Source organism: Lampris incognitus, chromosome 1 (genome assembly GCF_029633865.1).
Source record: "Lampris incognitus isolate fLamInc1 chromosome 1, fLamInc1.hap2, whole genome shotgun sequence".
Taxonomy (NCBI): domain Eukaryota; kingdom Metazoa; phylum Chordata; class Actinopteri; order Lampriformes; family Lampridae; genus Lampris; species Lampris incognitus.
Window position 1 is genome coordinate 70,141,180 of NC_079211.1, and position 27,391 is coordinate 70,168,570.

The 27,391-nt window shown below is 42.9% G+C and overlaps 1 protein-coding gene across 1 annotated transcript in view; it reads right to left on the reverse strand.

Annotated features, from left to right (window-relative positions):
* LOC130111005 (disabled homolog 2-interacting protein-like) overlaps positions 1–27,391 on the reverse strand; it is a 145,569-nt gene that overhangs the window by 25,792 nt on the left and 92,386 nt on the right. The window contains 2 exon segments of the mRNA XM_056278076.1: positions 22,387–22,500; positions 22,719–23,002. Coding sequence (XP_056134051.1) covers positions 22,387–22,500; positions 22,719–23,002 — 398 coding nt within the window.

Sequence of the window (27,391 nt, forward strand, 5' to 3'; positions counted from 1 at the left end):
AGCGCGTTAACTTGATACTCTTGACTAGGGTGGCCATATGTCCGGCTTTAGGCCGGACAGTCCGGCTTTTCAATGTCCTGTCCTCCGTCTGGCGCAGCCTCAAGCCGGCCACCCAATTGTCCTCCTTTTTGGAGTTGGACTGGAAGGCAGCATAACGATAAGATCTCTGGTCTAACAAATGATTGGCTGAAAGCCGTGTCAAATAAATATCTGACATGTCATTGGTTAAAAACGTAAACAAGGCCTCCATGTGCTGGCTATGTCACATCGTTACGTTAACAGAACAGAAATGCCGAAACGGAAGACCTCCTTTAACCCAGAATGGAGGAAAGAGCATGGTTTCATTGGCAAAAGCAGCAAGGACGAGTTCCACGGTTTTTGCGCGCTTTGTCGTTGTGATGTGGATGTGAGCACCAAAAGGAAATGTGCCATTGAAAGACATGCAGGTACTGACAAACACAAATACAACAGACGAGCCGCAGGTACCTCATCCATGAAGTTGTTTTTTCGAGAAGCTGCATCGCCACAAGATGACAAAATCTCCGCTGCAGAGCTTTGTAAAGTCTATCATGCAGTCAAGCATCACCAGTCATACAGGAGGGTGCACTGTGGAGTGAAGGTTGACCGAGAGATCTTCAGTGACTCATCTACAGCTAAGGGGATGAGCTGTGGAAAAACAAAAGCCAAGGCTTTGTATGGGAATGTCCTGGCACCCTACTCTGTACAGATACACGCAGATTACATCAAAGAAAACAATCTACCTTGTTCAGTGGCAACCGACGCATCAAACAAAGGTACGACCAAGTGTTTCCCGATTGTACTGAGACATTTGCACTTAGTGGAAGGCGTGCAACATGCACTGTTGGATTTTTACAGTGACAGCAACGAAACGTCAGAAGCTATAACAAACCAACTGCTGGCGAAACTGGAGCTGTCTGGTCTGGATGAGAAAAATATGTCTGCATATGCAGCAGACAACGCCAGCATCAACTATGGAAAACACAAAAGTGTTTATCAGAAGTTGAAATTAGCTCACAAGGATGTGTTAGCTGCAAACTGTTTAGCCCATATTCTACACAATGCAACACGATATGCAGCAGGCAGCCTGGATTTTGATGTTGAAATTGTGGTGCTTAAGGTTTACAGCCATTTTAGCATGTCAGCCAGCAGAACGGCACAGTTGAAGGAGTTCTGTGAGCTTGTGGAGGTGGATGAATGCAACCTGCTTCGGCACGTCGTCACAAGGTGGTTGTCCCTGCTTCCACAGAATGCTGAAGTACTGGAAGCCCCTGACCAGCTACTTCCAGAGTCAAGGTGAGCAGGAATGCACCAAGATTTTGGAAAAATGCTTTGGAGAGGAAAGCACCGAAGTGTCTGAGACACATTTCCTTTTCCTCAGTCACATTCTAAAAGTGTTCTCAGACAGCATTGAAGCACTTGAGGCCAAATCGTTCAGCATAACATCTGTGTTTAAGGTAATGACTGAACTGAAACAGAAACTTGAGAGGAGGCTGAAAGACAGGTTCTTTGGCTTCACTGTGAACAACAACCTCAAGCAGCTACCCCCTAACCTGGCGATGAAATGTGAGGCAGATTTTCTTGGATTCTATGAAAGAGCGAAGAAATACATACGTGAAAGATAAGACTACTCTGAGAACAGCTTTCATAGCAAAGTGGCAAAGCTTGGCCTCACAACTGCTGTGTCATTTGAAGAATACAGTGATGTTGTCCAGGCCTGCAATCTGAAAGACATTGATATGGATGGACTGTATGAGGAATATGCCATGGTGGTAGCTTCCTTCAACTCTCCGGAAATGGAAAGTTGCCACAGTGAGGAGTGATATCTGAAACTGTTTTCCACAGCAGATGTACCACTTGTGAATCTCAGGAAGGTCAGCGCCTATATTTTCTCCATCCCATGCAGCAATGCACACTCAGAACGAGTCTTTTCAATGATGGCATCTGCATGGAGAAATGAGAGGAATCATCTGGATGTGGACAGTGTCAAGGTAGAGCTCCAAGTTTGTGTCAATTTCACCTTTCCCTGCACAGATGTGTACCAGAAGTTCCTTGGAAACAAAGAACTCTTAGATGCAGCCAGGAAAGGGCAGAAGTATTGCAGATAGACATTCAACTATTTGGTGAGTACATAAGTCTTATGTGTTATTTAACAAATCAGAAATACCACTAAGATAATGTTGTGTCAGTGGCATCCACATGATATGAATGCACTTGATATTGATTGCAGTTTGTTTGTTGTGTATTGTATTTAATTAAGCAAATATACACTAATTTCCTGTAGGAAATTCTTAAGCCAAATTGATTCTAATGCAGCATTTTGATTTTATGAATGGGTTATATGAAATATGTGTATGTATTTGGTTTAAAACAAAACAGTTTTTTGAAGGCTGATAAAAGTTTTTTGCTGTGTTTTTATGTGTACCATGAACAGACCCGTGGGCAGTGGAGGCTTGGCTATGATGACCCTGGAGGTGCTGTCATGTCCTGAGCTTCTGCAGAGGGTGAAGGTGGAATTTGCTGAGGCCAAATTGAAGAACAGGATATGAGGACAGGAACTTAAAAAGCAATTAAAATACAGGTGGACTGCTGCACACACACACAGACACACAGACAAAGACACTGCAGACAAGCCCCCAAAAAACTGAAACACAGTGGTCAAATACAACCAGTGGTGACTGGTAAGAAATACTTAACTCTAAAATGTCCACCAGTGGCATGATTGTTGTTTTTTCTCTCTCATTCTTTTGTTTACATAAAACAAGTTGCTTATTCTTGTTAAGAACTGAAAAGTGTAATTTTTTTTGCATTTAGTTGTTTTCATTTATTTTATTATTTTTTTATGTAAACTTAATTTGCACTGACTGAGAAGATGAGGCATAGTTCTATCCCTCCTTTATTTTATTTACTTTATGAGTGGAATACTTGCACAGGTTGCACAAGTTGTAGTCAGTGTGTTGTTATATTGTCAACTCAGTTGTCAGTTTTGAAACAGACACCACAACGTACAGTAGTGAATAAATACAAAAACGGTGAACAAATACTCTTCGCCTTTTCAGGAATATTTTGTCCTCTTCTGTTACACATACATCATGATATATCATAGATTAAATTGTCTTGCAATGAATAGAGTATCTCAGAATCACTGTATCATGACACCATCATTATCATGGACCAAACTGTATTGTAGTGGGGAGTATACCAGAGTCCTATATATTGTGATTATTCTGGCTTCACTAAATGCCGCAACGTGTCCTCCTTTTTGGCGTTATGGAAATTGGCCACCCTACTCTGGACTCTTTGCATTTAGTCCTGCTGCCGCCGCTATGCGGAATCTTTCTAAACTCGCATCCAACCAGGCCACTACCAAGGGCTCCCAAGTGAGTTGCTTGGGGGGGCCTGACTGAAAACACACAGAGTCATGCTGCTTTACCTTCCGCGTGCTCCTCTCCAACGTTGCGTCAACGCAGCTCCCCGTTAGCATTAGCTCTGCTAGCTCTGCTAGCTCACTCGGCCACTTCACAAGCTCCTTTCTCACGTAGTCAAACTGCACCGATCATCCCGTCACTCGCGTCGGGAGATTGTGTTTATCTCAGAGGCGAGGACGACGACTTCTGACACCATGTCTTGTACTTTATATTAGTAAAGAATGGACCGGGCGGAGACCAAGGCATAACATTGACCTTTCACTAGACACATCGTCAGGGCTCAACACTCGCGCATGCGCACTCGTTACATATCAAACCCTGCTCACTAGAACGACAGGACACCCCCCTGCGGCCGCCCGCTTGAGAAAGCGCCGGAGGCGGAGCGAGAGGATCCGGAAGCGCAGCGTGCGCGGAGGCATCCGTGCTAGGCTAAAGGCTAACCCCTCCAGACCAGCTCTCCCGTCCATGTTACTTGCAAACGTGCGCTCTCTGGAGGAGAAGAGGCTGGACTGCGGACGGCTTCGACGGACAGCCCAGCGCGGGACTAAGGACTGCTGTATTGTTGTCTTCACCGAAACATGGCTTCACAGCAACAGTCCAGGCACAGCCATACCGCTAGACGGGCTAGCGTGCTACCGCTAGCCCGTCTAGTGTGCTACCGAGCCCAGAGATAGCGCGTCGTCTCGGTCAGGTAAAACCCGTGGTGCTGGCTTGTGTGTTTATATGAACAAGGAATGGTGTGCAAACGCTGTGATGGTCTTCAAACACTGCTCCCCACTCGTGGAGTTCACAGTTGTGACGTGTTGGCCATACTACCTGCCGAGAGAAGTCTCTGTTGTTGTTATGGTGGCCGTGCACTTGCCCCCGAGCGCTAATGCCTCAGAGGCACTGCGCAACTACACAACGGCATCAGCAAACAACATACAGCGTGCCCTAATTGATTTTTCATTATTGCTGGAGATTTCAATCATGCAAACCTAAAGACTGTATTTCCTCAATTTTATCAACATGTAAAATTTGCAACTAGACAAACTGGACCTCATTTACACTAATGAGAAGAATGCACACAGAGCATCCCCCCGCCCCCACCTTGGAAACTCAGACCACATCTCTGTTATGCTAAACCAGCATACAGGCCACTTCTGAAACTTGCCAAACCGGCTCCGCAACAGATTAGGGTCTGGCCAGAGGGGTCTATCTCAGCTCACCAGGACTGATTTGAGAACACCGACTGGGGCATTTTCAAAGCAGCAGCCTCCTCTGGTGAGCACATTGATCTGGAGGAATACACAGTGACAGCCTGCATCAATAAATGTATAGACAACATCACAGTTACCAAAACCATCTCTTTGTGGCCCAACCAGAAGCCTTGGCTGACGGCAGAAGTCTGGGCACTGTTGAAAACCCGGAATGCTGTATTCAGATCCGGTGATAAGGCAGCACTCAGGACAGCAAGGGCCAACCTGTCATGTGGCATCAGGGAGGCAAAAGACAATATGCTCAGAGAATCAACACCCACTTCGCTGATAGCAGAGATGCACGGCACTTATGGAAGGGCATCCAGGCCCTCACTAGCTACAAGCCTCCTTCTCAGACCTGTGGTGGTGCCCCCACCCTCCCAGATGCACTGAATGACTTCTACGCACAGTATGAGAGACTGAACAATGTGCCGGTGGTGAAGCCTACATCCCTGTTGGATGACCAGGTTCTGCAGGTGACCACAGATGACGTGACAAAGACCCTTTCCAGAGTCAACTCACACAAAGCCGTGGGTCCAGACAGAATCCCAGGCCAAGCCATCAGGGACTGTGCTGAGCAGCTGGCAGATGTCCTTGCTGACATTTTCAACATTTCACTATCCCAGGCAGTCATCCCGACGTGTTTCAAGTCTACTACCATCATACCAGTGCCAAACAAGTCCCCTGTGTCCTGCCAGAATGACTACCGCTCCACTGCACTGACTCCCATCATCATGAAGTGCTTTGATAGGTTGGTCATGAAGCACATCAAGTCCAGCCTCCCCTCCACTCTGGACCCTCTCCAGTTTGCATATTGTGCTAACTGTTCCACAGAAGATGCCATAACCTCTGCTCTTCATCCAGCCCTGTCCCACCTGGAGAGAAAGAACAGCTCTGCGAGGATGTTGTTCATTGACTTCAGCTCAGCTTTTAACACAATCATACCACAACACCTGATTGGCAAGCTGAGCCAGCTGGGCCTTAACACATCCCTCTGCAACTGGTTGCTGGAATTCCTCACGGGGAGGCGACAGTCAGTGCAAATTGGCAAGATCTCCTCCAGGACCATCACACTGAGCACCGGCGCCCCACAAGGCTTTGTGCTCAGTCCGCTCTTGTTCACCCTGCTGACTCATGAGTGCACAGCATCAGCCACCTCCAACCTCATTATAAAGTTTGCTGATGATACTACAGTGGTAGGTCTCATCAACAGCAACGATGAATCCTCATACAGAGTGGAGGTGGATCAACTGGTGACGAGGTGCAAAAATAACAACCTCTTCCTGGAAAAACTAAGGAGGTCATTACTGACTTTAGAAAGACCAGTGCCTACCATACCCATCTGACCATCAATGGTATAGACGTGGAGAGAGTCAGCAGTGTTAAGTTCCTGGGAGTTCACATCACAGAGGACCTCTCCTGGTCCTCACATGTCACTGCGCTCTCCAAGAAGGCTCAGTAGCATCTTCAATTCCTGCGGTGACTGAAGAAGGTGAGTCTCCCCCCACCCATCCTCATCACATTCTACAGAGGCACCATAGAGAGCATTCTGACCAGCTGTATCACTGTCTGGCATGGGAACTGTAAGACCTCTGACCGCAAATTGCTACAGTGGATAGTGAAGACCGCTGGAAAGATCATAGGAACTGCTCTCCCATCCATCCAGGCTATCTATGATACATGGTGTACCCGGAAGGCTCTCAGCATCATGAAGGACCCCACCCACCCTTCCCATATCCATTTCACCCTCCTACCCTCTGGCAGGAGGTACGGGAGCATCTGTGCTGCCTCCACCAGACTATGCAATAGTTTCATTCCTCAGGCTCTGAGGTTCCTCAACAGCCTGTACACTTAGACCTTCAACAAAATGACGTTTTGACCGTCTTTCTCACTATCCCTGTCAGGTGTGCTTGTGATGCTTAGTTCTTTTTGCTTTTAATGGACTTTTTGTTTTTAATATTTATTGTGTGTTGTTTGTTTTTATGTGACACTGTGGTCCTTGTGAAACATAATTTCGTTCCCTTGTATGTATGAGACATGCATATGAGGCAATGACAATAAAAGTAGTCTAAGTCTAAGTCTTGTTCACAAGTGAAGGTAGGATGGAGTGGGAGATTGACAGGTGGATTGGTGCAGCATCAGCAGTAATGTGAGCGTTGTTCCGGACCGTTGTGGTAAAGAGGGAGCTGAGCTGGAAGGCAAAGCTTTCAACTTATCAGTCAATCTTCGTTCCAACCCCCACCTACGTAGTAATAATAAAACACAAACTGCAGGTAAACATGTTTACCTACAGTTTGTGTTTTATTATTACTACGTGCTGCCTGGCTTACATGCCTCATCTGGGATTACAGCAGCCTGCTTGATTCTTCATTTACCTCTTGGCTGAGTATTGTGTGAAGAATTGTGTGAATAAGAAAGCCGTGGGTCTTAAATCAAGCAGCGCACCATCAGTGGGGTCTGTTGGCGAAACCATCTCATACAAAACACCTGACCTGAGCTTTTGAACTGCACACAGTCAAAGTTTTAAATGCATTAGTGTATCTGTAAAAAATAAAATCTTACAATGATAAAATGGAGGATTATGCTTACATACCATGGAGGATTAGTAAATAACGTATTTTTGTTTCTTTTTATTTCAAAATGGGCAAAATCCTAACCTCCTTGGTGGAAGTATTTACATAAAATGAGTGAAAAATAGAAAAAGTAGAACGTGGTTACTCAACAGCCATCCTAAAACAGAATTATGGCTGCTGACCTGTCATGAAAACAAACCAGGAAGTGTGGCTCCGCTCTAGCCGACACTGAGGTGCGACTACATGCCAGTGCCACTAGGGGGATTCCGGCGTTACTGGGAAATATTGCGATTTCCGGGTGGCACTGCAGAAATACACCACAAATGAATGGATGTATTGCCATCACCTGGTGGTCCCCCCACCCCATACTCATATGTATGTCCCATGTCCCATACAGCAAATAGATGTTGACACGACTTTCTGGTGTCCCATGAAGTCTGAGTGAAACCCAGGTCACAAGAATATCCCCGCGACCCTGGCAGCAGGATAAGTGGTTCAGATAATGGCTGGATGAATATTTACTCATCCATTCCTTTAAACACTCACACATGCTGAAAGGTTATTAAACATGGACAGATACCTCTTACACCTTCCCAAACTTCACATTAACACATACCAAGAATTCCGGGAGCTTTTTTAATTTCTTCAAAAAAGTGGAAAACTAGAAGAGGCCCAGCGAATATCAATTAGAACTCCAGTAGAGACAAGTACAGAATCAGCAGAAACAACTAAAGACCAAGTGGCCCAGTAAAATGAGCAAAACAACTAAAGACCGAGTGGCCCAGTAAAATGAGCAAAACCACTAAAGACCAAGTGGACCGGTAAAATGAGCAAAACAACTTAAGACCGAGTGGCCCAGTAAAATGAGCAAAACAACTACAGACCGAGTGGACCCAGTAAAATGAGCAAAACAACTAAAGACCAAGTGGCCCAGTAAAATGAGCTGAAACAACTAAAGACTGAGTGGACCAGTAAAATGAGCAAAACAACTAAAGACCGAGTGGACCGGTAAAATGAGCAAAACAACTAAAGACCAAGTGGCCCAGTAAAATGAGCAAAACAACTAAAGACCGAGTGGACCAGTAAAATGAGCAAAACAACTAAAGACCAAGTGGCCCAGTAAAACGAGCAAAACAACTAAAGACCAAGTGGCCTGGTAAAATTAGCAAAAACAACTAAAGACCAAGTGGACCAGTAAAATGAGCAAAACAACTAAAGACCAAGTGGCCCAGTAAAATGAGCAAGACAACTAAAGACCAAGCGGCCCAGTAAAATGAGCAAAACAACTAAAGACAAAGTGGCCCAGTAAAATGAGCAAAACAACTAAAGACCAAGTGGCCCAGTAAAATGAGCAAAACAACTAAAGACCAAGTGGACCCAGTAAAATGAGCAAAACAACTAAAGACCAAGTGGGCCAGTAAAATGAGCAAAACAACTAAAGACCAAGTGACCAGTAAAATGAGCAAAACAACTAAAGACAAAGTGGCCCAGTAAAATGAGCAAAACAACTAAAGACCAAGCGGACCCAGTAAAATGAGCAAAACAACTAAAGACCAAGTGGACCTGTAAAATGAGCAAAACAACTAAAGACCAAGTGGACCAGTAAAATGAGCAAAACAACTAAAGACCAAGTGGACCAGTAAAATGAGCAAAACAACTAAAGACCAAGTGGCCCAGTAAAATGAGCAAAACAACTAAAGACCGAGTGGCCCAGTAAAATGAGCAAAACAACTAAAGACCAAGTGAACCGGTAAAATGAGCAAAACAACTTAAGACCGAGTGGCCCAGTAAAATGAGCGAAACAACTAAAGACCGAGTGGACCCAGTAAAATGAGCAAAACAACTAAAGACCAAGTGGCCCAGTAAAATGAGCTGAAACAACTAAAGACTGAGTGGACCAGTAAAATGAGCAAAACAACTAAAGACCGAGTGGACCAGTAAAATGAGCAAAACAACTAAAGACCAATTGGCCCAGTAAAATGAGCAAAACAACTAAAGACCGAGTGGACCAGTAAAATGAGCAAAACAACTAAAGACCAAGTGGCCCAGTAAAATGAGCAAAACAACTAAAGACCAAGCGGACCCAGTAAAATGAGCAAAACAACTAAAGACCAAGTGGACCTGTAAAATGAGCAAAACAACTAAAGACCAAGTGGACCAGTAAAATGAGCAAAACAACTAAAGACCAAGTGGGCCAGTAAAATGAGCAAAACAACTAAAGACCAAGTGACCAGTAAAATGAGCAAAACAACTAAAGACAAAGTGGCCCAGTAAAATGAGCAAAACAACTAAAGACCAAGTGGCCCAGTAAAATGAGCAAAACAACTAAAGACCAATTGGACCAGTAAAATGAGCAAAACAACTAAAGACCAAGTGGACCAGTAAAATGAGCAAAACAACTAAAGACCAAGTGGACCACTAAAATGAGCAAAACAACTAAAGACCAAGTGGACCCAGTAAAATGAGTAAAACAACTAAAGACAAAGTGGCCCAGTAAAATGAGCAAAACAACTAAAGACCAAGTGGACCATTAAAATGAACAAAACAACTAAAGACCAAGTGGCCCAGTAAAATGAGCAAAACAACTAAAGACCAAGTGGACCCAGTAAAATGAGCAAAACAACTAAAGACCAAGTGGGCCAGTAAAATGAGCAAAACAACTAAAGACCAAGTGGCCTGGTAAGATTAGCAAAAACAACTAAAGACCAAGTGGACCAGTAAAATGAGCAAAACAACTAAAGACCAAGTGGCCCAGTAAAATGAGCAAAACAACTAAAGACCGAGTGGCCCAGTAAAATGAGCAAAACAACTAAAGACTAAGTGAACCGTTAAAATGAGCTAAACAACTAAAGACCGAGTGGCCCAGTAAAATGAGCGAAACAACTAAAGACCGAGTGGACCCAGTAAAATGAGCAAAACAACTAAAGACCAAGTGGCCCAGTAAAATGAGCAAAACAACTAAAGACCAAGCGGACCCAGTAAAATGAGCAAAACAACTAAAGACCAAGTGGACCTGTAAAATGAGCAAAACAACTAAAGACCAAGTGGACCAGTAAAATGAGCAAAACAACTAAAGACCAAGTGGACCAGTAAAATGAGCAAAACAACTAAAGACCAAGTGGCCCAGTAAAATGAGCAAAACAACTAAAGACCGAGTGGCCCAGTAAAATGAGCAAAACAACTAAAGACCAAGTGAACCGGTAAAATGAGCAAAACAACTTAAGACCGAGTGGCCCAGTAAAATGAGCGAAACAACTAAAGACCGAGTGGACCCAGTAAAATGAGCAAAACAACTAAAGACCAAGTGGACCTGTAAAATGAGCAAAACAACTAAAGACCAAGTGGACCAGTAAAATGAGCAAAACAACTAAAGACCAAGTGGACCACTAAAATGAGCAAAACAACTAAAGACCAAGTGGACCCAGTAAAATGAGTAAAACAACTAAAGACAGAGTGGCCCAGTAAAATGAGCAAAACAACTAAAGACCAGGTGGACCCAGTAAAATGAGTAGAAAGAACTAAAAACTGAGTGGACCGAGTAAAATTAGTAGACGCAACTAAAGACCGAGTGGACCATTGAAATGAGTTGAAACAACTAAAGACCAAGTGGACCCAGTAAAATGAGCAAAACAACTAAAGACCGAGTGGCCCAGTAAAATGAGCAAAACAACTAAAGACCAAGTGGCCCAGTATAATGAGCAAAACAACTAAAGACCAAGTGGACCCAGTAAAATGAGCAAAACAACTAAAGACCAAGTGGACCAGTAAAATGAGCAAAACAACTAAAGACCAATTGGCCCAGTAAAATGAGCAAAACAACTAAAGACCAAGTGGACCAGTAAAATGAGCAAAACAACTAAAGACCAAGTGGACCAGTAAAATGAGCAAAACAACTAAAGACCAAGTGGCCCAGTAAAACGAGCAAAACAACTAAAGACCAAGTGGCCTGGTAAGATTAGCAAAAACAACTAAAGACCAAGTGGACCAGTAAAATGAGCAAAACAACTAAAGACCAATTAGCCCAGTAAAATGAGCAAAACAACTAAAGACCAAGTGGCCCAGTAAAATGAGCAAAACAACTAAAGACCAATTGGACCAGTAAAATGAGCAAAACAACTAAAGACCAAGTGGACCAGTAAAATGAGCAAAACAACTAAAGACCAAGTGGACCACTAAAATGAGCAAAACAACTAAAGACCAAGTGGACCCAGTAAAATGAGTAAAACAACTAAAGACAGAGTGGCCCAGTAAAATGAGCAAAACAACTAAAGACCAGGTGGACCCAGTAAAATGAGTAGAAAGAACTAAAAACTGAGTGGACCGAGTAAAATTAGTAGACGCAACTAAAGACCGAGTGGACCATTGAAATGAGTTGAAACAACTAAAGACCAAGTGGACCCAGTAAAATGAGCAAAACAACTAAAGACCGAGTGGCCCAGTAAAATGAGCAAAACAACTAAAGACCAAGTGGCCCAGTATAATGAGCAAAACAACTAAAGACCAAGTGGACCCAGTAAAATGAGCAAAACAACTAAAGACCAAGTGGACCAGTAAAATGAGCAAAACAACTAAAGACCAATTGGCCCAGTAAAATGAGCAAAACAACTAAAGACCAAGTGGACCAGTAAAATGAGCAAAACAACTAAAGACCAAGTGGACCAGTAAAATGAGCAAAACAACTAAAGACCGAGTGGCCCAGTAAAATGAGCAAAACAACTAAAGACCGAGTGGCCCAGTAAAATGAGCAAAACAACTAAAGACCAAGTGAACCGGTAAAATGAGCAAAACAACTTAAGACCGAGTGGCCCAGTAAAATGAGCGAAACAACTAAAGACCGAGTGGACCCAGTAAAATGAGCAAAACAACTAAAGACCAAGTGGACCAGTAAAATGAGCAAAACAACTAAAGACCAATTGGCCCAGTAAAATGAGCAAAACAACTAAAGACCAAGTGGACCAGTAAAATGAGCAAAACAACTAAAGACCAAGTGGACCAGTAAAATGAGCAAAACAACTAAAGACCGAGTGGCCCAGTAAAATGAGCAAAACAACTAAAGACCAAGTGAACCGGTAAAATGAGCAAAACAACTTAAGACCGAGTGGCCCAGTAAAATGAGCGAAACAACTAAAGACCGAGTGGACCCAGTAAAATGAGCAAAACAACTAAAGACCAAGTGGCCCAGTAAAATGAGCAAAACAACTAAAGACCGAGTGGCCCAGTAAAATGAGCAAAACAACTAAAGACCAAGTGAACCGGTAAAATGAGCAAAACAACTTAAGACCGAGTGGCCCAGTAAAATGAGCGAAACAACTAAAGACCGAGTGGACCCAGTAAAATGAGCAAAACAACTAAAGACCAAGTGGCCCAGTAAAATGAGCTGAAACAACTAAAGACTGAGTGGACCAGTAAAATGAGCAAAACAACTAAAGACCGAGTGGACCAGTAAAATGAGCAAAACAACTAAAGACCAAGTGGCCCAGTAAAACGAGCAAAACAACTAAAGACCAAGTGGCCTGGTAAGATTAGCAAAAACAACTAAAGACCAAGTGGACCAGTAAAATGAGCAAAACAACTAAAGACCAATTAGCCCAGTAAAATGAGCAAAACAACTAAAGACCAAGTGGCCCAGTAAAATGAGCAAAACAACTAAAGACCAATTGGACCAGTAAAATGAGCAAAACAACTAAAGACCAAGTGGACCAGTAAAATGAGCAAAACAACTAAAGACCAAGTGGACCACTAAAATGAGCAAAACAACTAAAGACCAAGTGGACCCAGTAAAATGAGTAAAACAACTAAAGACAAAGTGGCCCAGTAAAATGAGCAAAACAACTAAAGACCAAGTGGACCATTAAAATGAGCAAAACAACTAAAGACCAAGTGGCCCAGTAAAATGAGCAAAACAACTAAAGACCAAGTGGGCCAGTAAAATGAGCAAAACAACTAAAGACCAAGTGACCAGTAAAATGAGCAAAACAACTAAAGACAAAGTGGCCCAGTAAAATGAGCAAAACAACTAAAGACCAAGTGGGCCAGTAAAATGAGCAAAACAACTAAAGACCAAGTGACCAGTAAAATGAGCAAAACAACTAAAGACAAAGTGGCCCAGTAAAATGAGCAAAACAACTAAAGACCAAGCGGACCCAGTAAAATGAGCAAAACAACTAAAGACCAAGTGGACCTGTAAAATGAGCAAAACAACTAAAGACCAAGTGGACCAGTAAAATGAGCAAAACAACTAAAGACCAAGTGGGCCAGTAAAATGAGCAAAACAACTAAAGACCAAGTGGCCCAGTAAAATGAGCAAAACAACTAAAGACCAAGTGGACCTGTAAAATGAGCAAAACAACTAAAGACCAAGTGGACCAGTAAAATGAGCAAAACAACTAAAGACCAAGTGGACCTGTAAAATGAGCAAAACAACTAAAGACCAAGTGGACCAGTAAAATGAGCAAAACAACTAAAGACCAAGTGGGCCAGTAAAATGAGCAAAACAACTAAAGACCAAGTGACCAGTAAAATGAGCAAAACAACTAAAGACAAAGTGGCCCAGTAAAATGAGCAAAACAACTAAAGACCAAGCGGACCCAGTAAAATGAGCAAAACAACTAAAGACCAAGTGGACCAGTAAAATGAGCAAAACAACTAAAGACCAAGTGGCCCAGTAAAATGAGCAAAACAACTAAAGACCAAGTGGACCAGTAAAATGAGCAAAACAACTAAAGACCAAGTGGACCAGTAAAATGAGCAAAACAACTAAAGATAAAGTGGACCCAGTAAAATGAGCAAAACAGCTAAAGACCAAGTGGCCCAGTAAAATGAGCAAAACAACTAAAGACCAAGTGGCCCAGTAAAATGAGCAAAACAACTAAAGACCAAGTGAACCGGTAAAATGAGCAAAACAACTAAAGACCAAGTGGACCACTAAAATGAGCAAAACAACTAAAGACCAAGTGGACCCAGTAAAATGAGTAAAACAACTAAAGACAAAGTGGCCCAGTAAAATGAGCAAAACAACTAAAGACCAAGTGGACCATTAAAATGAGCAAAACAACTAAAGACCAAGTGGCCCAGTAAAATGAGCAAAACAACTAAAGACCAAGTGGACCCAGTAAAATGAGCAAAACAACTAAAGACCAAGTGGGCCAGTAAAATGAGCAAAACAACTAAAGACCAAGTGGCCTGGTAAGATTAGCAAAAACAACTAAAGACCAAGTGGACCAGTAAAATGAGCAAAACAACTAAAGACCAAGTGGCCCAGTAAAATGAGCAAAACAACTAAAGACCGAGTGGCCCAGTAAAATGAGCAAAACAACTAAAGACCAAGTGAACCGGTAAAATGAGCTAAACAACTAAAGACCAATTGGCCCAGTAAAATGAGCAAAACAACTAAAGACCAAGTGGACCAGTAAAATGAGCAAAACAACTAAAGACCAAGTGGACCAGTAAAATGAGCAAAACAACTAAAGACCAAGTGGCCCAGTAAAATGAGCAAAACAACTAAAGACCGAGTGAACCGGTAAAATGAGCAAAACAACTAAAGACCGAGTGGCCCAGTAAAATGAGCAAAACAACTAAAGACCAAGTGGCCTGGTAAGATTAGCAAAAACAACTAAAGACCAAGTGGACCAGTAAAATGAGCAAAACAACTAAAGACCAATTAGCCCAGTAAAATGAGCAAAACAACTAAAGACCAAGTGGCCCAGTAAAATGAGCAAAACAACTAAAGACCAATTGGACCAGTAAAATGAGCAAAACAACTAAAGACCAGGTGGACCCAGTAAAATGAGTAGAAAGAACTAAAAACTGAGTGGACCGAGTAAAATTAGTAGACGCAACTAAAGACCGAGTGGACCATTGAAATGAGTTGAAACAACTAAAGACCAAGTGGACCCAGTAAAATGAGCAAAACAACTAAAGACCGAGTGGCCCAGTAAAATGAGCAAAACAACTTAAGACCGAGTGGCCCAGTAAAATGAGCGAAACAACTAAAGACCGAGTGGACCCAGTAAAATGAGCAAAACAACTAAAGACCAAGTGGCCCAGTAAAATGAGCAAAACAACTAAAGACCGAGTGGCCCAGTAAAATGAGCAAAACAACTAAAGACCAAGTGAACCGGTAAAATGAGCAAAACAACTTAAGACCGAGTGGCCCAGTAAAATGAGCGAAACAACTAAAGACCGAGTGGACCCAGTAAAATGAGCAAAACAACTAAAGACCAAGTGGCCCAGTAAAATGAGCTGAAACAACTAAAGACTGAGTGGACCAGTAAAATGAGCAAAACAACTAAAGACCGAGTGGACCAGTAAAATGAGCAAAACAACTAAAGACCAAGTGGCCCAGTAAAACGAGCAAAACAACTAAAGACCAAGTGGCCTGGTAAGATTAGCAAAAACAACTAAAGACCAAGTGGACCAGTAAAATGAGCAAAACAACTAAAGACCAATTAGCCCAGTAAAATGAGCAAAACAACTAAAGACCAAGTGGCCCAGTAAAATGAGCAAAACAACTAAAGACCAATTGGACCAGTAAAATGAGCAAAACAACTAAAGACCAAGTGGACCAGTAAAATGAGCAAAACAACTAAAGACCAAGTGGACCACTAAAATGAGCAAAACAACTAAAGACCAAGTGGACCCAGTAAAATGAGTAAAACAACTAAAGACAAAGTGGCCCAGTAAAATGAGCAAAACAACTAAAGACCAAGTGGACCATTAAAATGAGCAAAACAACTAAAGACCAAGTGGCCCAGTAAAATGAGCAAAACAACTAAAGACCAAGTGGGCCAGTAAAATGAGCAAAACAACTAAAGACCAAGTGACCAGTAAAATGAGCAAAACAACTAAAGACAAAGTGGCCCAGTAAAATGAGCAAAACAACTAAAGACCAAGTGGGCCAGTAAAATGAGCAAAACAACTAAAGACAAGTGACCAGTAAAATGAGCAAAACAACTAAAGACAAAGTGGCCCAGTAAAATGAGCAAAACAACTAAAGACCAAGCGGACCCAGTAAAATGAGCAAAACAACTAAAGACCAAGTGGACCTGTAAAATGAGCAAAACAACTAAAGACCAAGTGGACCAGTAAAATGAGCAAAACAACTAAAGACCAAGTGGGCCAGTAAAATGAGCAAAACAACTAAAGACCAAGTGGCCCAGTAAAATGAGCAAAACAACTAAAGACCAAGTGGACCTGTAAAATGAGCAAAACAACTAAAGACCAAGTGGACCAGTAAAATGAGCAAAACAACTAAAGACCAAGTGGACCTGTAAAATGAGCAAAACAACTAAAGACCAAGTGGACCAGTAAAATGAGCAAAACAACTAAAGACCAAGTGGGCCAGTAAAATGAGCAAAACAACTAAAGACCGAGTGGCCCAGTAAAATGAGCAAAACAACTAAAGACCAAGTGGCCTGGTAAGATTAGCAAAAACAACTAAAGACCAAGTGGACCAGTAAAATGAGCAAAACAACTAAAGACCAATTAGCCCAGTAAAATGAGCAAAACAACTAAAGACCAAGTGGCCCAGTAAAATGAGCAAAACAACTAAAGACCAATTGGACCAGTAAAATGAGCAAAACAACTAAAGACCAAGTGGACCAGTAAAATGAGCAAAACAACTAAAGACCAAGTGGACCACTAAAATGAGCAAAACAACTAAAGACCAAGTGGACCCAGTAAAATGAGTAAAACAACTAAAGACAGAGTGGCCCAGTAAAATGAGCAAAACAACTAAAGACCAGGTGGACCCAGTAAAATGAGTAGAAAGAACTAAAAACTGAGTGGACCGAGTAAAATTAGTAGACGCAACTAAAGACCGAGTGGACCATTGAAATGAGTTGAAACAACTAAAGACCAAGTGGACCCAGTAAAATGAGCAAAACAACTAAAGACCGAGTGGCCCAGTAAAATGAGCAAAACAACTAAAGACCAAGTGGCCCAGTATAATGAGCAAAACAACTAAAGACCAAGTGGACCCAGTAAAATGAGCAAAACAACTAAAGACCAAGTGGACCAGTAAAATGAGCAAAACAACTAAAGACCAATTGGCCCAGTAAAATGAGCAAAACAACTAAAGACCAAGTGGACCAGTAAAATGAGCAAAACAACTAAAGACCAAGTGGACCAGTAAAATGAGCAAAACAACTAAAGACCGAGTGGCCCAGTAAAATGAGCAAAACAACTAAAGACCAAGTGAACCGGTAAAATGAGCAAAACAACTTAAGACCGAGTGGCCCAGTAAAATGAGCGAAACAACTAAAGACCGAGTGGACCCAGTAAAATGAGCAAAACAACTAAAGACCAAGTGGCCCAGTAAAATGAGCAAAACAACTAAAGACCGAGTGGCCCAGTAAAATGAGCAAAACAACTAAAGACCAAGTGAACCGGTAAAATGAGCAAAACAACTTAAGACCGAGTGGCCCAGTAAAATGAGCGAAACAACTAAAGACCGAGTGGACCCAGTAAAATGAGCAAAACAACTAAAGACCAAGTGGCCCAGTAAAATGAGCTGAAACAACTAAAGACTGAGTGGACCAGTAAAATGAGCAAAACAACTAAAGACCGAGTGGACCAGTAAAATGAGCAAAACAACTAAAGACCAAGTGGCCCAGTAAAACGAGCAAAACAACTAAAGACCAAGTGGCCTGGTAAGATTAGCAAAAACAACTAAAGACCAAGTGGACCAGTAAAATGAGCAAAACAACTAAAGACCAATTAGCCCAGTAAAATGAGCAAAACAACTAAAGACCAAGTGGCCCAGTAAAATGAGCAAAACAACTAAAGACCAATTGGACCAGTAAAATGAGCAAAACAACTAAAGACCAAGTGGACCAGTAAAATGAGCAAAACAACTAAAGACCAAGTGGACCACTAAAATGAGCAAAACAACTAAAGACCAAGTGGACCCAGTAAAATGAGTAAAACAACTAAAGACAAAGTGGCCCAGTAAAATGAGCAAAACAACTAAAGACCAAGTGGACCATTAAAATGAGCAAAACAACTAAAGACCAAGTGGCCCAGTAAAATGAGCAAAACAACTAAAGACCAAGTGGGCCAGTAAAATGAGCAAAACAACTAAAGACCAAGTGACCAGTAAAATGAGCAAAACAACTAAAGACAAAGTGGCCCAGTAAAATGAGCAAAACAACTAAAGACCAAGTGGGCCAGTAAAATGAGCAAAACAACTAAAGACAAGTGACCAGTAAAATGAGCAAAACAACTAAAGACAAAGTGGCCCAGTAAAATGAGCAAAACAACTAAAGACCAAGCGGACCCAGTAAAATGAGCAAAACAACTAAAGACCAAGTGGACCTGTAAAATGAGCAAAACAACTAAAGACCAAGTGGACCAGTAAAATGAGCAAAACAACTAAAGACCAAGTGGGCCAGTAAAATGAGCAAAACAACTAAAGACCAAGTGGCCCAGTAAAATGAGCAAAACAACTAAAGACCAAGTGGACCTGTAAAATGAGCAAAACAACTAAAGACCAAGTGGACCAGTAAAATGAGCAAAACAACTAAAGACCAAGTGGACCTGTAAAATGAGCAAAACAACTAAAGACCAAGTGGACCAGTAAAATGAGCAAAACAACTAAAGACCAAGTGGGCCAGTAAAATGAGCAAAACAACTAAAGACCAAGTGACCAGTAAAATGAGCAAAACAACTAAAGACAAAGTGGCCCAGTAAAATGAGCAAAACAACTAAAGACCAAGCGGACCCAGTAAAATGAGCAAAACAACTAAAGACCAAGTGGACCAGTAAAATGAGCAAAACAACTAAAGACCAAGTGGCCCAGTAAAATGAGCAAAACAACTAAAGACCAAGTGGACCAGTAAAATGAGCAAAACAACTAAAGACCAAGTGGACCAGTAAAATGAGCAAAACAACTAAAGATAAAGTGGACCCAGTAAAATGAGCAAAACAGCTAAAGACCAAGTGGCCCAGTAAAATGAGCAAAACAACTAAAGACCAAGTGGCCCAGTAAAATGAGCAAAACAACTAAAGACCAATTGGACCAGTAAAATGAGCAAAACAACTAAAGACCAAGTGGACCAGTAAAATGAGCAAAACAACTAAAGACCAAGTGGCCCAGTAAAATGAGCAAAACAACTAAAGACCGAGTGGCCCAGTAAAATGAGCAAAACAACTAAAGACCAAGTGAACCGGTAAAATGAGCAAAACAACTAAAGACCAAGTGGACCACTAAAATGAGCAAAACAACTAAAGACCAAGTGGACCCAGTAAAATGAGCAAAACAACTAAAGACCAAGTGGGCCAGTAAAATGAGCAAAACAACTAAAGACCAAGTGGCCTGGTAAGATTAGCAAAAACAACTAAAGACCAAGTGGACCAGTAAAATGAGCAAAACAACTAAAGACCAAGTGGCCCAGTAAAATGAGCAAAACAACTAAAGACCGAGTGGCCCAGTAAAATGAGCAAAACAACTAAAGACCAAGTGAACCGGTAAAATGAGCTAAACAACTAAAGACCAATTGGCCCAGTAAAATGAGCAAAACAACTAAAGACCAAGCGGCCCAGTAAAATGAGCAAAACAACTAAAGACAAAGTGGACCCAGTAAAATGAGCAAAACAACTAAAGACCAAGTGGCCCAGTAAAACGAGCAAAACAACTAAAGACCAAGTGGCCTGGTAAGATTAGCAAAAACAACTAAAGACCAAGTGGACCAGTAAAATGAGCAAAACAACTAAAGACCAATTAGCCCAGTAAAATGAGCAAAACAACTAAAGACCAAGTGGCCCAGTAAAATGAGCAAAACAACTAAAGACCAATTGGACCAGTAAAATGAGCAAAACAACTAAAGACCAAGTGGACCAGTAAAATGAGCAAAACAACTAAAGACCAAGTGGACCACTAAAATGAGCAAAACAACTAAAGACCAAGTGGACCCAGTAAAATGAGTAAAACAACTAAAGACAAAGTGGCCCAGTAAAATGAGCAAAACAACTAAAGACCAAGTGGACCATTAAAATGAGCAAAACAACTAAAGACCAAGTGGCCCAGTAAAATGAGCAAAACAACTAAAGACCAAGTGTACCAGTAAAATGAGTAAAACAACTAAAGACCAAGTGGACCAGTAAAATGAGCAAAACAACTAAAGACCAAGTGGACCAGTAAAATGAGCAAAACAACTAAAGACCAAGTGGACCAGTAAAATGAGCAAAACAACTAAAGACCAAGTGGACCAGTAAAATGAGCAAAACAACTAAAGACCAAGTGGACCCAGTAAAATGAGCAAAACAACTAAAGACCAAGTGGACCAGTAAAATGAGCAAAACAACTAAAGACCAAGTGGCCCAGTAAAATGAGCAAAACAACTAAAGACCAAGTGGACCCAGTAAAATGAGCAAAACAACTAAAGACCAAGCGGCCCAGTAAAATGAGCAAAACAACTAAAGACAAAGCGGCCCAGTAAAATGAGCAAAACAACTAAAGACCAAGTGGACCCAGTAAAATGAGCAAAACAACTAAAGACCAAGTGGACCAGTAAAATGAGCAAAACAACTAAAGACCAAGTGGCCCAGTAAAATGAGCAAAACAACTGAAGACCAAGTGGACCAGTAAAATGAGCAAAACAACTAAAGACCAAGTGGACCAGTAAAATGAGCAAAACAACTAAAGACCAAGTGGACCAGTAAAATGTGCAAAACAACTAAAGACCAAGTGGACCAGTAAAATGAGCAAAACAACTAAAGACCAAGTGGACCAGTAAAATGAGCAAAACAGCTAAAGATAAAGTGGACCCAGAAAAATGAGCAAAACAGCTAAAGACCAATTGGCCCAGTAAAATGAGCAAAACAACTAAAGACCAAGTGGCCCAGTAAAATGAGCAAAACAAATAAAGACCAATTGGACCAGTAAAATGAGCAAAACAACTAAAGACCAAGTGGACCAGTAAAATGAGCAAAACAACTAAAGACCGAGTGGCCCAGTAAAATGAGCAAAACAATTAAAGACCAAGTAGCCCAGTAAAATGAGCAAAACAACCAAAGACCGAGTGGAGCAGTAAAATGAGTAGAAAAACTAAAGACCGGGTAGACCCAGTAAAATGAGTAGAAACAACTAAAAACTGAGTGGACCAAGTAAAATTAGTAGACGCAACTAAAGACCGAGTGGACCAGTGAAATGAGTAGAAACATCTAAAGACAGATTGGACTAGTAAAACGAGTAGAAACATCTAACGACTGAGTGGACCAAATAAAATGAGTAGAAACAACTAAAGACCGAGTGGACCCAGTAAAATGAGTGGACACAACTAAAGACCGAGTGGACACAGTACAATGAGTAGAAAAGACTAAAGACCAAGTGGACCCAGTAAAACGAATACAAACAACTAAAGACGTGTAGACCAGTAAAACTAGTAGAAACAACTACAGACCGAGTGGACCAGGTAAAACGATTAGAAACATCTAAAGACAGAGTGGACCAGTAAAAGGAGTAGAAACATCTAAGGACCGAGTGGACCAGTAAAACGAGTAGAAACAACTAAGAAACCGAGTGGACCAAGTAAAATGGGTAGAAACAATAAAAGACAGATTGGACCAGTAAAATGAGTAGAAGCAACTAAAGACCGAGTTGACCAAGTAAAACGAGTAGAAACATCTAAAGACCGAGTTGACCCAGTAAAACGAGTAAAAACAACTAAAGAGCAATGGACCAGTAAAATGAGTAGAAACAACTAAAGACCGAGTGGACCAAGTAAAATGAGTAGAGGCAACTAAAGACCGGGGGGACCAGGAAATGAGTAGAAACAAGTAAAGACCGAGTGGACCCAGTAAAACGAGTTGAAACAACTAAAGACTGAGTGGGCAGTAAAATGAGTAGAAACAACTAAAGACTGAGTGGACCCAGTAAAACGAGTAGAAACAACTGAAGACAGAGTGGACTAGTAAAATGAGTAAAACAACCAAAGACCGAGTGGACTCAGTAAAATTAGTAGAAGCAACTAAAGACCGACAACTAAAGACCGGGTGGACCAGAAAATGAGTAGAAACAACTGAAGATGGAGTGGACTAGTAAAATGAGTAGAAGCAACTGAAGGGTAAAATGAGTAGAAACAACTAAAGACGGAGTGGACCATTAAAACAAGTAAAAAGAGAGCTGTTCACCTTCTCAGTGAGAGTATCGTCATCCTCTGTCTCTCCATAGGGGACGCCAGAGTTCATATTCAGCAGCCAGGCAGCCGTTCGGTCCAATGCACAAGGATTTACTGGGGAGGGGGCCTGAAACACACACACACATACACACACACACACACTCCCAGAGTGTCAACATGCCTTCATTCATCAATGGAATTCAAAGTATCCAAAGGCCAGGGTGATCAAAGGTCATTCAAGGGTCACAGGAAGATTTGGGGTATGGGGTGTTACTGCTCTGACCTTTGACTTTCTAAGTAATGGAGTGCAGAGTATGTAGGTTACTGTGGTTACTAAGTTCTTACCTTGGTAGCCGTTCTTTGTTTTTCAGGGCTATCTCCCTTTGATGATGACGACATCTGTCTGAGCCGAGATTGGCTGCTGCTGGGCCAATCAGGGCTCGATGACATCATACTGCCTGATGTAGGGCGCGGAGGGTAGGCGGAACTGTTACCGCTTAGCATGCTGGGAGGAGTCCGGCCACGGGGGGGCCCAGGGGTGGCTGAAGAGGGTGGCGGGGGCTGGTCGATGCGGCGCTGAGGGCCGTTGGGAGGCCCGGCTGAGTTCTGCCGAGGTGGAGTGGAAACACCTGGAGACCGAAAACCACAAATAACAAATGAAATCATCATAATGCCATTACAATATTAGGAGTGGGCAGACTGCTCGGGACAGAAAACAAGACTAGGCTGCTCCCTCACTGGATCTGTTTTTTGGCAGGGAGAGGTTCTGTTTTAGTTTTCTGTTCTGTTGAAAAATATTCAGTTTTGAGCAGAAAAACACCTCCGCAGCTTTTTCTCTGCTGTCCAATCAAGGCAGCAAAGGGGCGGGACTTCTCTGCTGTCCAATCAAGGTAGCAAAGGGGCGGGCCTTCTCTGCTGTCCAATCAAGGCAGCAATGGGGCGGGCCTTTTCTGCTGTCCAATCAAGGCAGCAACGGGGCGGGCCTTCTCTGCTGTCCAATCAAGGCAGCAATGGGGCGGGCCTTCTCTGCTGTCCAATCAAGGCAGCAAAGGGGCGTGCCTTCTCTGCTGTCCAATCAAGGCAGCAAAGGGGCAAGCCTTCTCAACTGAACTGTATACATGAAAGCTGGAGGAGAACACTAAAGTAAGGGCTCACCTCTTATACAAATAGAAAGTAGCATATGTAATAACAAGGTGTGCAGCAGTAGTAATAAGTCAGGTGGGTAGAGTTGTGTTGCACTGGCACACAAGTGACTGACCAGTGACTATGGCTGCCAAGCAACAGTAAAAAAGACAGTGTATTAGGCCAAGAAAAAGCTGTAAGAAGCAGCTGCTGTTTCCAGAAGTCTCTTGTCTGCTCAGAGGGACACATTACTGGGGGGCAGAATTAGACCTAAAAGACAAAAACGTTGAAAGAAAACTTGGAGACCAACCACAAAAGGAAAATGAGGCTAAATATTGGTGTAACCTTCTCAGATGGAAAGCTCTGAAAATGGACAAAGACATTCCAAATGACATCTAAGTTGTTTGTTTTCTATTTGAGAGGTAACCAAATTAACCATTCTTGCTCACCCTCATGTCTTCACCATCTGCAGTTTGTCAGAAGTCATTATTTTGTGGGTCAAACCCTGCATGTGAGTGCAAGTGATAGTTTACTAGATGAGTTGCTGGATCTAGAAGCGAGGCTCAGCTGCCCTCCACATATATATACATATGAGCAGAGAGCAACAACAGCTGTTTTAGAGGGCAAAGAAGAAACTTCAGGAAAACTCATAGGGAAATCACTTAGTGGGCCTTTAAAATTTGTACAATATTTTTAAGATCGCACCCTTACACAGCAAACAGGAGAAAGCAGGATGGGGCAGACTGGAATTACTGAAACGTTCGTCTGCAGTTGCTCTGCTTCTGGGTCCACCATGTTGTTTTTACCGATCGCTGATTCCGTGGCTGTGATCAGTTCCACTAGCGGGAATTCCCTCAGCATGACAGCAAAACTCAGCCCTTTAGCAAGGCCGTCTTTCTCCACCTGGCTGAGTTGTCTGTCGGACAGATTGTTCACCCACTTCTCCACATCGCCAGTGTGTGTCTGGCGTCCGCCTCTCTCTCTGCCGGTGTCTCTGGCATGCAGCAAGTAGGTCAAACTTCTTTTGCTGCCTGGTTTTCAACTTTTTGTGTTGAGCTAGACGAGCCTTATCCGTGAACTCACGTTGGAAAGTGGTCTCATCTAGACGTGACGTGAGTCTTTGTTGGATCTGCTGCTCTTTGGCTTTCAAAACATCGACGGTAAAATTGGTTTGTCTCACCCGTTCGTTCAACATCTGGCTCTGTATCTTCTGGAGGATCTGGTTAGCTCGGTGGCTCTGGACCGAAGATGTGGTAGATGGGGAGTTTAACTGGGGCGGTCCACCTGTCAAACAGCAATGCAGGTGTCCTAAGGCGTGCTCGAGCAGGACAAAAACCTCCCGTGGAGCAGAGGGCAAAAGCGCACTTGATCTTGATTTTCAGGATGAATACACACCAGTGGCCAATCTTTCAAGGATGAGGATGTGGACATCCCTGCTAGGGAGGAACAATGGATTGGTTTAAATGGGGAGTTAAAGACGTCATCTATGTTAAGAGGGAACGACCAAATGACCATCCCTGAACCGGGGGGGGGGTGCTAAGAGTACATCGGTCACCATCTTATGACACTACTACTACTACTTTTGGCTGCTCCCATTAGGGGGCGCCACACCAGATCATCCGTTTCCATTTCTTCCTGTCTTCTGCGTCTTCCTCTGTCACACCAGCCACCTGCATGTCCTCCCTCACCACATCCATAAACCTCCTCTTTGGCCTTCCTCTTCTCCTCTTCCCTGGCAGCTCCATATTCAGCATCCTTCTCCCAATATACCCAGCATCTCTCCTCCACACATGTCCAAACCATCTCAATCTTGTCTCTCTTGCTTTGTCTCCAAACCGTCCAGCTTGAGCTGTCCCTCTAATATAATCGTTCCTAATCCTGTCCTTCTTCGTCACTCCCAGTAAAAATCTTAGCATCCTCAACTCTGCCACCTCCAGCTCCGCTTCCTGTCTTTTCGACACTGTGACTGCAAAAATCCCCAAATCCTCTGTGAATAGTACACATGACCATTTAAACTCTAGTTAATGGTCACAGCAATTTGCAAATGAAACCAATCGTTGGTTTGGGTTGTTACGTCTCTGTATTGTTTATAAGGGTGGGGTACCTGCAGTCAGTTTATAAGGGTGGGGTACCTGCAGTCAGTTTATAAGGGTGGGGTACCTGCAGTCAGTTTATAAGGGTGGGGTACCTGCAGCCAGGTTATAAGGGTGGGGTACCTGCAGTCAGTTTATAAGGGTGGGGTACCTGCAGTCAGTTTATAAGGGTGGGGTACCTGCAGCCAGGTTATAAGGGTGGGGTACCTGCAGTCAGTTTATAAGGGTGGGATACCTGCAGTCAGTTTATAAGGGTGGGGGTACCTGCAGTCAGTTTATAAGGGTGGGGATACCTGCAGTCAGGTGAGACTGAAGCGGTCACTTAGATGATGATGAAATGTATGTGTCAATAAACGTTGTGTCCTGATGAACTGATTCAATCTTCTTTGACCTTCTTACCTGGATTATTGAGCGGCATCAAGACATTTTGACTCATTTTGGTGAGGATTGCCTTGAACTTGTACGTGAGTATGATCAAACAACTTGTAAAATGGCAGACTACAGGAACCACCCGATATTCAACCTCAGGTGCAGACAGAGCAGGATTACATCTAAGAGCCTGCAGATGAAGTCTGGCCACCGAGCTAACCAGATGCTCCACAAGATACAGAGCCAGCTGTTGAACGAACGGGTGAGACAAACCAATTTTACCATTGACGTTTTGAAAGCCAAAGAGAAGCAGATCCAACAGAGACTCACGTCATGTCTAATGAGAACACGTCCCACCGTGTGACTGAGTTCATGGATAAGGCTCGTCTATCCCAACACGATAAGTCGAAAACCAGGCAGCAAAACTTGTTAAAAACTTGTTAAAACTTGTTGAGTTAACAAGTTTGAAAGGGGAGAAGTGTTGTAAGTTTTTTAATGAGTTAAACAGGTAACAAGTTAAACAGGTAACAACATTAGGGCGGCACGGTGGCCCAGTGGTTAGCACTGTCGACTCACAGCAAGAAGGTCCTAGATTTGAACCCCGGGGTTGTCCAACCTTGGGGGGGTCATCCCAGGTCCTTTCTGTGTGGAGTTTGCATGTTCTCCCCGTGTCTGGGTGGGTTTTCTCCGGGTGCTCCAGTTTCCTCCACCATCAAAAAGACCTGCATGTTAGGGTTGATGCTCCTGTCTGTGCCCCTGACCGAGGCATGGCAAGACCAACTGGAGTTGGTCCCTGGGCGCTGCACGGCAGCTGCCCACTGCTCCCAGCTACACAGCTAGGATGGGTTAAATGCAGAGGAAGAAGTTCCCCAGGGGGATCAATAAGGTAATTAAAAAAAGAAGAATTTCGACCTACTTGCTGCACGCCAGAGACATCAGCCGACAACGGACGGCGACCTCAACAGCAGACAGCGAGACGGAAGCCAGACCCATGCCAGCAATGTGGACAGGTGGGTGAAGAATCTGTCTGACAGACAACTCAGCCAGGCAGAGAAAGTCATCCTTACTATTGGGCTGCATTTTGCTGTCACGCTGAGGGAAATCCCACTAGTGGAAGTGATCACAACCACGTAATCCGTAAGAAGTGATCCGTAAAAGCAACATGGTGGACCCGGAAGCAGAGCAACTGCGGACATCATCCTTCCAGTGGACAAAGGCAGACGCACTGTAGCATCAAACCAGACAGACTATCATGAGAAAGTTATGACGTTACTTAGTGACATGAATACTTATGAGCCCCTGGAACCAGATCCAGCCAGTGGTCACAAGAAAAAGGTGACAGATTGTCTGAAGCTGTTAGAACAGGACAGTGCTATTGACCGAATGTTGTACCACAGATTATACCCAGGGGGCGCTACACCTAGTCTGTATGGT